The sequence below is a fragment of the Cetorhinus maximus genome, chromosome 3, assembly GCF_964194155.1.
Source record: "Cetorhinus maximus chromosome 3, sCetMax3.hap1.1, whole genome shotgun sequence".
Lineage (NCBI taxonomy): Eukaryota > Metazoa > Chordata > Chondrichthyes > Lamniformes > Cetorhinidae > Cetorhinus > Cetorhinus maximus.
In genome coordinates this window covers 116,292,477-116,305,931 of record NC_135881.1, presented here as the reverse complement: position 1 = coordinate 116,305,931, position 13,455 = coordinate 116,292,477, and the positions used below count along the sequence as shown (strand labels likewise).

Here is a 13,455-nt window from a genome sequence, read left to right as displayed (position 1 = left end):
TGTGATAAATGAGCTGCTCATTTTAGAGATCCACACACATTTATAGCAAAAGAGAAAACAAACCTACCTGGTGAAACCCTAGATAATCCTGGATGGTAGAAGATGCATAAAAAACTAAACCTTCAGCTGTAATCACCAGCACAAACCCATTGAGAGCCTGGAAAGTAAAAGAATACAAAAAAGTCAATAAAATGGGACAAAACGTTTCCTATAAAAAGGTATACAGTATTTATTCATGTGAAATTTTCAACTTAGGGAAAGTAGTAGGCAGAACACAGTTGAGAGTAGAAGAAAGAAACAAACTTCAAACTATTTTTAATGTCTTATAATGCATACAATATGGCTGGATGTTGTGTAGGGTGGGGTTGAAAATCTTAAAATTGAGGTTCAAAACAGCTCAGTGGCCAAATACACTGCTTTATGTGGTATTACTTCATACTGATCGGGATTTTTTAAAAAAATATGGAATGTGGATGTCACTGCCAAGGCCAGCATTTAATGCCCGTCCCAAATTGTCCTGGAGCAGGTGATGGTAAGCCACCTTCTTGAAGTATTGGAGTCCATATGGTGTAGGTACACCCGCAGTGCTGTTCAAGAGAGTTCCAGAATTTTAACCCAGCCATATAAATACTGTAGCAACAAGAGCAGGTCAGAGGTTAGAAATTCTGCAGTGAGTAACTCACCTGCTGACTCCCCACAGCCTGTCCACCATCTACAAGGCACAAGTCAGGAGTGTGAAGAAATACTCCTCACTTTTCTGGGTGCTTGCAGCTCCAACAACACTCAAGAAGCTTGCAGCCAAGTTAAGAAAGGGTGTTATAGTTCCAAGTCAGGAAGGTGAGCGACTGGGAGGGGAATTTTCAGTGGTAGTGTTCCTATGTGTCTACTGCCATTGCCCTAAGTGGTGGAGACTGAAGGTTTGGATGATGCTTTTGAAGGAGGCCTGGTGAGTTGCTGCAGTGCATCTTGTAGTGGCAGCAGCATGTACAATCTAAGTGCCAGTGGTAGAGTGAATGCATATTTAAGGTGCTGATCAAGCGATTGCTCTTGGATGGTTTCAAGTTGCTTGAGTATTGTTGGAGCTGCATGATCCATGTGGAGAAACATGAGGAATATTCCATCACACTCCTGACTTGTGCCTTGTAGATGGTGGACAGGCTTTGAGGAGGCAGCAGGTAAGTTGCTCGCTGCAGAATCCCTAGCCTCTGACCTGTTCTTGTTGTCACAGTATTTATATGGCTGGTCCAGTTAAGCTTCTGGTCAATGGTAATCCCAGGATGTTAAACGATGGCCAATTCAGCAATGGTGATGTCGCTGATTGTCAAGAGATGGTTAGATTTTCTCTTGTTGGAGATGGTCATTGCCTGGCAATTGTTTGACATGAATGTGACTTGCCACTTATCAACCCAAGTCTCACTTTGGTTCTGCTGCACAACAGTTAAGATTCATGCTCTAGATTGCTATCTAGTAATCTATCTGGAAATCAGGAGGAGACATGTTGAACCTGTTGTAACATTACCTTAGTTGAAATATTTTCCAACGCTCTCAACAATTTCGGCACATATATAATAAATGGTCACTTGAGTAATGTAATGGAGGGTTATTAGTGCCTATGAAGCCAAATTTCAGCAGGAGTGAGCACATTCAGAATACAAGGAAAAAACAGGAGAAAACTGGAAAAGAAGTTACATAAGGAAATACACAAAAGCATCACCAGGTTACAATGGTTATTATAATTGGAGGAAGGATCTACAATCAAAGTATAATAAAATTTCAAGTCAATTCAAACTTAAGTGAACATTACAATTGGCAAGTTCATTGAAAATAAATCTGGTTTCATCAGCCAATTAAAATCACATCGTGTCAGCTCAGATGTAAAACACTTAGCTTACACAAATTATATATAGTACAATATAAAAAATACATCAACTTCAATCCAAGAACAGATTTAAAACACTGGTCCTAATGGGGGATCTACTACAATTCCATAGATAATTTTGTAGGTATTTAATTGTTATACACTCAACAAAAATCTCCCTACAATTAACTGCAAATTATTTCTTCACTAATTTGCACTATTCACAATTTTTAGTCTTACAGTGTCGATGCCGAACAGCACACCGGCAGTAACATATCATAATCCCAAAAATACAATTGCTAGGGGTGGGGGAAGGAGGAGCGCAGTGGGGGCACCAGAAGGGTGAGAATCACCCCACCCAAGATATGTCTTTATTACTTCATTGATGGGGTGTGGATATCGCTGGCATGGCCAGCATTTATTGTCTATCACTAATTGCAGTTGAGAAGGCGGTAGTGGGAGGCTGCCTTCTTGAACTGCTGCAGTCCATGTGGTGTAGGTACACCCACAGTCACATTGAAGATACCCTCCAGCGTGTTGTGTAGCACTACTATCGTGCTAAATGGGATAGATTTCGAACAGATCCAGCAAGTTAAAACTGGGCATCCATGAGGCACTGTGGGCCATCAGCCGCAGCAGAATTGTACTCAACCACAATCTGTAATCTCATGCACTGGCATATCCCCCACTCTACCATTACCATCAAGCGAGGGGATCAACCCTGGTTCAATTACGAGTGCAGAAGGGCATGCCAGGAGCACCAGGCCTATCTGAAAAGAAGTTTCAACCTGGTGAAGCTATAACACAGGGTTTCTTGCATGCCAAATGGCATAAGCAGCAAATGATAGACAAAGCTAAGCGATTTCACAACCAACGGATCAGATCTAAGCTCTGCAGTCCTGCCACATCCAGTCGTGAATGGTGGTGGACAATTAAACAACTCACTGGAGGAGGCGGCGGCTCCACAAATATCCCCAACCTGAATGATGAAGGAGCCCAGCACATCAGTGCAAAAGATAAGGTTGAAGCACTCGACGCTTCTGGCTGAAGATTGTAGCGAGTGGATGATCAACCTCGGCCTCCACCAGAGGTCCCCAGCATCACAGGTGCCAGTCCTCAGCCAATTTGACTCACGCCACATGATATTAAGAAACAGCTGAAGGCACTGGATACTGCAAAAGTTATGGGCCCTGACAATATTCCGGCAAAAGTGCTTAAGACTTGTGCTCCAGAACTTGCCGCACTGCTAGCCAAGCTGTTCCAGTATAGCTACAACACTGGAATCTACCCAGCTATGTGGAAAATTGCCCAGGTATGTCCTGTAAAAAAAGCAGGACAAATCTGGCCTGGCTAATTACCGCCCTGTCAGTCTACTCTCAAGCATCAGCGAAGTGTTGGAAGGGGTCATCAACAGTGCTATCAAGCGCCACTGGATTAGCAAAAACCTGCTCACCGATGCTCAGTTTGGGTTCCTTCAGGGACACTCAACTCCTGACCTCATTACAGCCTTGGTTCAAACATGGACAAAAGATCTGAACTCCAGAGGTGAGGTGACTGTGACTGCCCTTGATATCAAGGCAGTATTTGATTGAGTGTGGCATCAAGGAGCCCTAGCAAAACTGGAGCCAATGGGAATCAGTGGGGTAAAGTCTCCGCTGGTTGGAGTCATAACTTGCACAAAGGAAGGTGGTTGTGGTTGTTGGAAGTCAATCATCTCAGTTCTAGGACATCACTGTTGGAGTACCTCAGGTTAGTGTTCTAGGCCCAAACATCTTCAGCTGTTACATCAATGAACTCCCTTCCATCATAAGGTCAGAAGTGGGGACGTTTGTTGATGATTGTACAATGTTCAGCACCATTTGCGACTCCTCAGATACTGAAGTAGCCATGTCCAAATGCAGCAAGACATGACCAATATCCAGGCTTGGGCTGACAAGTGGCAAGTAACAATCATGCCACACAAGTGCCAGGTAATGACCATCTCCAACAAGAGAGGATCTAACCATCGCCCTTTGACATTCAGGGGCATTACCATCACCGAATCCCTCACTATCAATATCCTGAGGGTTATCATTGACCACAGACTGAGCTGGACTAGCCATTTAAATACTGTGGCTACAAGGGCAGGTCAGAGGCTAGGAATCCTGCAGTGAGTAACTCACCTCCTGGCTCCTCAAAGCCTGAACACCATCTACAAGGCACAAGTCAGGAGTGTGATGGAATGCTCTTCACTTACCTGGATCAGTGCAACTCCAACAACACTCAAGGAGCTCAACACCATCCAGCTCAAAGCTGTCCACTTGATTGGCACCCCTTCCACACACATTCTCAGTGGCAGCAGTGTGCACCATCTACAAGATGCACTGCAGGAACTCACCAAGGCTCCGTAGGCAGCACCTTCCAAACCCATGCTGCTACCATCTAGAAGGACAAGGGCAGCAGATACATGGGAACACCACCACCTGGAAGTTCCCCTCCAAGCTACTCACCATCCTGACTTGGAGATATATCGCCATTCCTTCACTGTCACTGGATCAAAATCCTAGAACTCCCTCCCTGACAGCACTGTGGGTGTACCTGCAGCGGTTCAAGGATGCAGCTAACCACCACTTTCTCAAGGCCAATTAGGGATGGGCAATAAATGCTGGCCTAGTCAGCGAAGCCCATATTCCGCAAATGAATAATATAAAAATTTTCCACATTGCCATGTAGATGCCAGTGTTGTAGCTGTACTGGAACAGCTTAGCTAGGGGCGTGGCAAGGGCTGGAGCACAAGTCTTCGGCACTATAGCTGGAATATTGTCAGGGCCCATTGCCTTTGCAGTATCCAGTGCCTTCAGCTGTTTCTTGATTTTACATGGAGTGAATCAAGTTGCCTGAAGACTGGCACCTGTGATGCTGGGGATCTCTGGAGGAGGTCAAGACGGATCATTCACTTGGCACTTCTGGCTGAAGATTGTTGCAAGTGCTTCAGCCTTATCTTTTGCACTGATGTGCTGGGTTCCCCCATTAATGAGGATGGGGATATTTGTGGGGCCGCCTCCTCCAGTGAGTTGTTTCACGACTGGATGTGGCAGGACTGCAGAGCTTACACCGGAGATGTTGGTTGTGGAATCACTTAGCTCTGTCTATCACTTGTTGTTTATGCTGTTTAGCACGCAAGTAGTCCTGTGTTTATAGCTTCACCAGGTTGACACCTCATTTTTAGGTATGCCTGGTGCTGCTCCTTGCATGGCCTCCTGCACTCGTAATTGAACCAGGGTTGATTCCCTGGCTTGATGGTAATGGTAGAGTGGGGGATATGCCAGGCCATGAGGTTCCAGGTTGTGGTTGAGTACAATTCTGCTGCTGCTGATGGACCACAGTACCTCAGGGATGCCCATTCTTGAGTTGCTATATGTGTTCAAAATCTATACCATTTAGCATGATTGCAGTGCCACACAACACAATTGAGGGCATTCTCAATGTGAAAACGGGACTTCGTCTCGACAAGGGCTGTATGGTGTTCACTCCTACTGATACTGTCATGGTCAGATACATCTGCGGCAGGCAGGTTTGTGAGGATGGGGTCAAGTATGTTTTTCCCACATATTGGTTCCCTTATCACCTACTCAGTCTAGCAGCTATGTCCTTTACGACTTGGCCAGCTCGGTCAGTAATGGTGCTACCGAGCCATTCTTGATGATGGACGTTGAAGTCCCCTACTCAGAGTACATTCTGTACCCTTGCCACCAAGTGGGTTTCAACATGGAGGAGTTTTGATTCATCAGCTGAGGGGGGACGGAGCTTGGTGATTAGCAGGTGGTTTCCTCGCCCACATTTGACCTGATGCCATGAAACTTCATGTGGCCCAGAGTTGATGTTGAGGACTCCTAGGGCAATTCCCTCCCAACTGTATAGCACTGTATTGCCACCTCTGGTGGATCTGTCCTGCCAGTGGGACAGGACATACCCAGGGATGGTGATGATGTCATCTGGGACATTGTGGGTATGACTAAGTCAGGCTGTTGCTTGGCTATTCTGAGAGACAGCTCTCCCAAGTTTGGCAGAAGCCCCCAGATGTTAGTAAGAAGGATTTTGCAGGGTCGAGTTTGCTTTTGTCATTTCTGGTGCCTAGGTCAATGCCGGGTGGTTTGTCTGGTTTCATTCCTTTTAAACTTTTTTTTTTAAAAAAGGAGTGAGTGGTTTGAGTCACATCTAAGTGGCTTGCCAGGCCATTTTAGGGGGCATTTAAAAGTCAACTACATTGCTGTGGGTCTGGACTCACATGTAGGCTAGACCAGGTAAAGATGGCAGGTTTCCTTCCCTAAAGGACATCAATGAACCAGATGGGTTTTTACAACAATTAACAATGGTTTCATGGTCATCATCAGACTGTTAATTCCAGATTTTTATTGAATTCAAATTCCACCATCTGTGATGGAACTTGAACCCAAGTCCCCAGAGCATTACTTTGGGTCTCTGGATTACTGGTCCAATGACAACAGCAATATGCCACCGCCTCCCCAGTACATACGAAAAAAATATTTCTGTAACAATTTCAAATGAACAGCAAATTCAGTTATGCAGTTTTTTGCAAAAGAAAGTACAAGAAATGCGGTGAACGTTAGCAATTTGGAATCAAGTGAAAATCTTGGAAACGTACACCAGTTGAGATCCCACATGGGAGAGACAGCACCATCTCCAACAATGAAAATTATATAGGTCATCCAAATCTGTCTATTCATTTATATAGGAAACTCAGGCAATCTCTCAAATGGGACACACATGCACTAGCGTTAAATTACTATAGTGCATTTGTTATTCAGCACTGTCACCTCTACACTTGATAAACCACAAACAGATTGCGTCACTACTTCTGTCAAGTACATACAAACTACGCATAAACATGATTGTGAACTTCCTATAGTTTGCCACTTCATGTCCTTCTTACATTCCCATTGCGATCTTTGTCTTTGCCCTACTTACGCTGTTCCAAAATAAGCGGTTTGCGAACTCTGGGAACTAGTGAGATAAGCCTGTCACTTTATAAATCACAATGCAACCGCATTTAGAACACTGTGTACAGTTCTGGCTGCTACAGTACAAAAAGTATTGCAGCTATTGAAAAAATACACAAAAGAACAATCATAATGATTGAAGGGATGGAAGGATTGGATTATGAAGAACGATTATGGGGCATGTTCTTACCGGAGAAGACTAGGTTGAAAGTTCATATGATGGCTGTTTTCAGGATTTGAAAAGGGACCAGACAATGTAGACTATGACCAGCTGTTTCACCTTGTCCAGAAGAGTAGAGTCAGAAGAAACAGCCTGCACACATGTGGCATGTGTAGCATGCTTGTTAAGAATGAAAACTTTATAGTTTCCAAAGTTTGCCACCACTTGGGTTTTTCTTGCCTATAGCTTAGGACTGCTGTAGATAAATTGATAGATTTTGATTGCAATCCCATTATCATGCAATGATGGTCGAAGGCAAAATAAATTAGCTTGGAATATTAACTTTGCATTTAATGTAATTTTAGCGAAAAGAACAAATTCCTAACAGAGCTATTTACTTCCAGCATTCAATTTAAACAGCATCACAACAGGTACTTCAACATTTGAGCATTTCTCACCATATAAAGGAGCAGATTAGCAGTTCAGTATGCAGTAATGTTTTATTAAGGGTGGACAGGGAAAATGGGGAGAAAAGGATGGGGACAGGGAAGAAAGCGAGAGAATGTGAATGAAGGAAATAAAGAAAAAAGGAAAGGATGGGGAAGGAGAAGGGTAGGGAGAGAGCAGTAGGAGGAGATGGAGTAAGGGACAGAAAGGAGAGGGAGCGAGAGATCCTGGAGGGCTGGCAGCCTTGTATGGAGTTCATTTGCTTAATGCATTAAAAGGCTGCACAGTCGGATAGTTATTTCTTTTGTAGGTTGTCTAGGCTTAACATAACCACTCTAAAAATGAAGTGTAAACTATCACCACGAACAAGGTTCATAATTAGTAAAGAAAGTGCAATCCTTCTGCTGAGTAAATTTGAGCGATGTAATTATCATTCAATAAAACACAGGATATCAGAGATAGCTGGAACTAATTTATAAAGGGCTGCAATTTAATCTTGCCATTCTGACGCCATTGTAAAGCACAATAGCAAAGGTCAAAATTGCTTATTAATATCATCACTGTGCAGAGTGTTACGCATTTCATGAACATGCAAAAACAAATTGCTGGAAAACGGCTGAACTACTTAGCAAGGTTTTTAAAATTTGTGTTATCTCTCTGCTGAGGTTGTTGATGCTGTAATTGTGCAATAATGTTAATTGGCACGTTTAATTTAAACCCCCCCCCCCCCACCCGTTTTTTTTCAATAATTTATATAGATTCTTCTTTCCCCACCTATTTCCATTATTTTTAAATCTAAAACTAAAACCTTTAGTCTTTCCACCCCACCCCCACTACAGCTGTACTTTGAATATCCTGTTTTCCATTCTTAATTAGCACTTTTCTCAGACAAAGACCACCACCTTCAACACCTCTTTGACCCTTTTGTCTGTGACATCTTTGGATTATCTGCTCACACCACACCCTCAATGTGTCTCTTCCCCGCCCCCCTCACCCACCTTAAACCAATTTATATTTCTCCCTTGTTGAAACTATGCTGCAGTTCTGCCGAAGGGCCATGGAGGCTCGAAACGTTAACTGATTTCTTCTCCGCCGATGCTGCCAGACTTGCTGAGTTTTTCCAGGTAATTCTGTTTTTGTTTTGTTTTGGATTTCCAGCATCCGCAGTAGCTTTTAGCTTTTTGTTTTTATCAAAACAGGTACTTCAGAATTTGAGGATTTCTCACATAAGCAGATTTTTAAAAATTTATTCATGGGATGTGGGTATCACTGACAAGGTTTATTGCCCATCCCTAATTGCCCTTGAGAAGGTGGTGGTGAGCTTCCTTCTTGAACCGCTGCAGTCTATGTGCTGTAGATGCACTCAAAGTGCTGTTAGGAAGGGAGTTCCAGGATTTTGACCCAGCGACAGCGAAGGTACGGTGATATGTTTCCAAGTCAGGATGGTGAGTGGCTTGAAGTGGAACTTCCAGGTGTTGGTGCTCTCATCTACCTGCTGCCCTTGTCTTTCAAGATAGTAGCGGTCGTGAGTTTGGAAGGCGCTGACTAAGGATCTTTGATGAATTCCTGCAGTGCATCTTGTAGATGGTACACACTGCTGCTATTGTGTGTCGATGGTGGATGGAGTGAATGTTTGCGGAAGGAGTGCCAATCAAGGGCCGCTTTGTCCTGGATGGTGTCCAGCGTCTTGAGTGTTTTAGGAGCTACACTCATCCAGGCAAGTGGAGAGTATTCCATCACACTCTTGACTTGTACCTTGTAGATGGTGGACAGGCTTTGGGGAGTCGGGAGGTGAGTTACTCGCCGCAGGGTTCTTAGCCTCTGTTCTGCTTTTGTAGCCACAGTATTAATATGGCTAGTCCAGTTCAGTTTCTGGTCAATGGTAACCCCGCAGGATGTTGATAGTGGGGGATTCAGTGAAGATAATGTCACTGAATGTCAAGGGGTGATGGTTGGATTCTCTCTTGTTGGAGATGGTCATTGCCTGGCACTTGTGTGGTGTGAATGTTACTTCCCACTTGAACCACAAGCCTGGATGTTGTCCAAGTCTTGCTGCATTTGGACATGGACTGCTTCAGTATCTGAGGAGTCACAAATGGTGCTGAACATTGTGCAACCATCAGCGAACATCCCCACTTCTGACCTTATGGTGGAAGGAAGATCATTGATGAAGCAGCTGAAGATGGCTGGACCTAGGACACTACCCTGAGAAACTCCTGCAGTGATGTCCTGGAACTGAGATAATTGACCTTCAACAACCACAGCCATCTTCCTTTGTGCTAGGTATGGCTCCAACCAGCGGACAGTTTTCCCCAATTCCCATTGATTCCAGTTTTTCTAAGGATGCTCGGTGCCACACTTACTCAAATGCTGCCTCGATGTCAAGGGCAGTCACTCTCACCTAACCTCTGGCGTTCAGCTCTTTTGTCCATGTTTGAACTAAGGCTGTAATGAGGTCAGGAGCTGAGTGACCCTGGCAGAACTCAAGCTGAGTGTCAGTGAGTGCCGCTTGATAACACTGTTGATTATCCCTTCCATCACTTTACTGATGATGGAGAGTAGACTGACAGGGCGGTAACTGGCAGAGTTGGATTTGTCCTGTTTTTGTGTACAGGACATAACTAGGCAAAGTGCCACATTGCCGGGTAGATGCCAATCTTGTAGCTGTACAGGAACAGCTTGGCTAGGGGCAGAGCAAGCTCTGGAGCACAAGGCTTTTAAGATTAACAGTTCAGTATGTTTTATTAAGAATGGAGAGAGAAAATGCAGAGGAAAGGAAGGGGAGGAGGAAGAAAGCCAGAGAATAAGAGCAAAAGAAAAAGAAAAAAGGAAAGGGATGGGGGAGGAGAGAGCGGTGGGAGGAGATGGAGTAAGGAGAAGGAAAGGGAAGAGAGGGTGAGATCCTCGAGGGCTGGCAGCCCTTGTGAAACCATCACACAACAAATTGGAGCAACAACCTTTGAGAGGAGAGAGAGAATTGGTGAGAAAAACAGATCATTCAATTTCGTTCCCTCATGCAACTTCCTACTGTTTAACTAGGCCTGGCAAAAACTACAAGGTGGTCAGGAAATTCCACCAGCAGCTTGAGACAAGGAGTTTCCAGAGCTAAGCAAAAAAAAAAATCAGGTATAAGCCAGAGCGTGGGCCAGCTGCATAAAATGCATGAGGCAACAAAGCAGCATCAACCTGCAGGTGCCAGATTGAGAACTGCTGAGCTATGTTATCCTGTTCAAATGCATTAAGTACTTAAGGCAAGTGAAGATGGTTGAAATGTTATGGCCCAAACTGCTGCTGTCATTAACATGATGTTATCAAAAAAATGAACTGAATACTGTATGGTTGATATACAGAAATTTTCCTCAGTATAAAATGGTATTCATAATTGATTGACACAAATACAGAATATGCACATATACCTTCCCAAGTACTTGACAAAGAGAAATTTTTGAGCGCTGTATGCCATAACTGCCCTGCAATCTGAAATGAAAGTTAATCAATGTCAATTCTGAATGGCCATTTGACAATGAACACCAAGGATTTCAGAGCTTAGCCTTCTTCAGATAATACAATTTCCAGAATTATTTATTACTTCTGCCCAAATTCTGTGATCAATCCTGGAAACGTAGGAAATCATGGCAATATTTATTGAAATAGCAACCGGTGGCATAAATGAACTGTGTTAACTCCCAGAACTGCACACCAGCAGTCTTTTGTACTAAGAAGTTTGCCATGAGAGCTACTTCTATGGTGACATATTTGACAAAAGAAACAAGTCTGTTGGCTGCAGTTAAAATGTTCCTTTACTGTGTCAAATTGGGCTCCATCTTTGAAGATAGCTATTGTGGAACACTGCATCTTTAAAATACCTTAAAGAAGTATGAGCAAATCCAGTTAATACCATTGCAATATCTGCATGGCATCAAAGCACAAGTCTGTAATAAACTGGAATGCAGGGCTGGTTTCTTGTAAGAAACAATAAACTTTAATTACAGACTCCTGATGTAGCCACATGCTTGTTCCAAAACCAAGGCTAGAAAGCTCTGCCCCTAAGATTCCCCACGCTTAGGGATGTTTCGTGTATACAGTCACATGATTCCCACAACAGTAAGAAAAGGTTTAATTTACAATTACTACATTCCTCCACCTTTAGTTTTGTTTTACTTCTCTTATTTATAAAAATATCTTAACCCATATCATATACAAATATATACAGTTCATGCAATTAGAGTTTTAGTCTTTGGGGTGGTTTTCGGATTAGAGTAGAGCAACGCAACTCAACAACTAGAGGTTCTTCCATTGGATTAACCAGGAACTGCAACATCTGGGCATCTTTACACAATAGCAGTTCAGAATTATTTACTACAGAGACATCAGGTCTGTCTATTCTTTGTTGATCCGGCACCTCAGGGATCAACGGTTCGACTTTGATTTCAGGTGGATTAACTGGTTGTTGGAGTGTGTCCCATCTTCTGAGATGATCCATGTGTTTCCTAACAATCCTGTTTTCCACTTCCCGTTTCAGAGACAATTGTATCAGGAACCCATCATGGTCCAGTTGCAAAATTTCATACAAAACCATCTCTCCCACATTAAATTCTCGACCTTTGCTATGAACATCATGATTCACTTTGACTACTCTGGTTTTTCTCCACCTTCCCCTCTAAATTAAGGAATACTAGACTCAATATTGTACGAAGTTGGTGCTTCATTAGCAATTCAGAAGGTGTTGAACCTGTGGTTCACAACAGCTGAACAGAAATCTCGAAATTCGTGTTTCTAATGTTCCCTCGGATAGTTTCTTCATGTCTGTTTTAAAGGTTTGTACTGCTCTTTCTGCTAACTCATTGGATGAGGGATGGTACAGTGCTGTTCTGACGTGTTTAATCCTATTTAGGTTCATGAATCTTTGGAATTCAGTACTACTGAAAGCAGTACCATTATCTGACACAATAACTTCAGTTAGACCATGTACACAAACTTTGGCATAGCTTTTCATTGGTTGCACGCAAAAGTAGGTGAACTCACTTCATACACACCCATCCACTTTGAATGTGCGTCAATGATCACAAGGAACATGGTACATAGAAATGGACCTATCTAGTCTATAGTCTAACCCAGGGTCGACCAGGCCACTCCCATAGATGCAGTGCAGCCAAAACGGGCAATTTCTGCCGTTGCTGACACTGGAAATAATGTTTAATCATTTTTTCTATATCACTATCTATACCTGGCCACCAGATATAACTGTGCGAACGTCTTCATTTTTGAAAGGTCTGGGGCAGGATTTTCCCGTCGGTGAGTGGGTGGCAGGGCCCACTCACCGACACGTAAAATGACGGCTGGAACTCCTGACGTCACCGTGCCCCATTTCAATTTTCAGATAGGCGGAGGCTCAGCAAAATCAACTGCGCGTCCGCCGACCTGTCAATTGAAGCCACTGACAGAGTCATTAAACTAATTAATGGACCTGCCCATCCAACCTTAAGGTTGGTGGGCAGGCCAGGAGTCCTGGCAGGCTTCAGAGAAAGCATGAAACCTCATCCATGGGTGGGTTGAGGTTTCATGTAGATTTAAAAAAAATTAAAGTTTTTTAAAAAGTTATGGACATGTCCCAACATATGTGACAATGTCACATGAGGGGACATGTCAGGAATTTTTTTCTTTTCTATTTTTAATAATTTGTACATTAGAGCCAATCTCCCTGAGGCAGCACTTAGCCTCAGGGAGATGAGTGCGCTCTTTCGTGCGCATGTGCGAAAGATCGCATTCTCGGGTTTAGGGAATCCCCTCCCCGCCCGCACAGGGAGCACAAAGCTCTTCCTGGCGGACGTTACAGTGGGTGGGCCTTAATTGGCCCGCCCATGTAAAATGGCTGCGCGCCCCCGATTGGGGGCGCTGATCAGGGGCACATCTCTGTGCACCCACACTTCAACTTCTCCCCCCAGTGGGGGGGAAAATCCTGCCCCTGCATGCACAATAAAGCTCTGTCA

At 43.7% G+C, this 13,455-nt stretch overlaps 1 protein-coding gene across 2 annotated transcripts in view; it reads right to left on the bottom strand.

The window, feature by feature from the left end:
- The window catches only part of LOC144678860 (aryl hydrocarbon receptor-like), a 214,277-nt gene that overhangs the window by 86,313 nt on the left and 114,509 nt on the right, over positions 1–13,455 (bottom strand). For both annotated transcript variants that reach the window (XM_078538846.1, XM_078538847.1), the window contains one exon: positions 68–157. In XM_078538846.1, the coding sequence (XP_078394972.1) occupies positions 68–157 (90 nt within the window). Of the gene's footprint in view, positions 1–67; positions 158–13,455 lie in introns of those variants that run through there.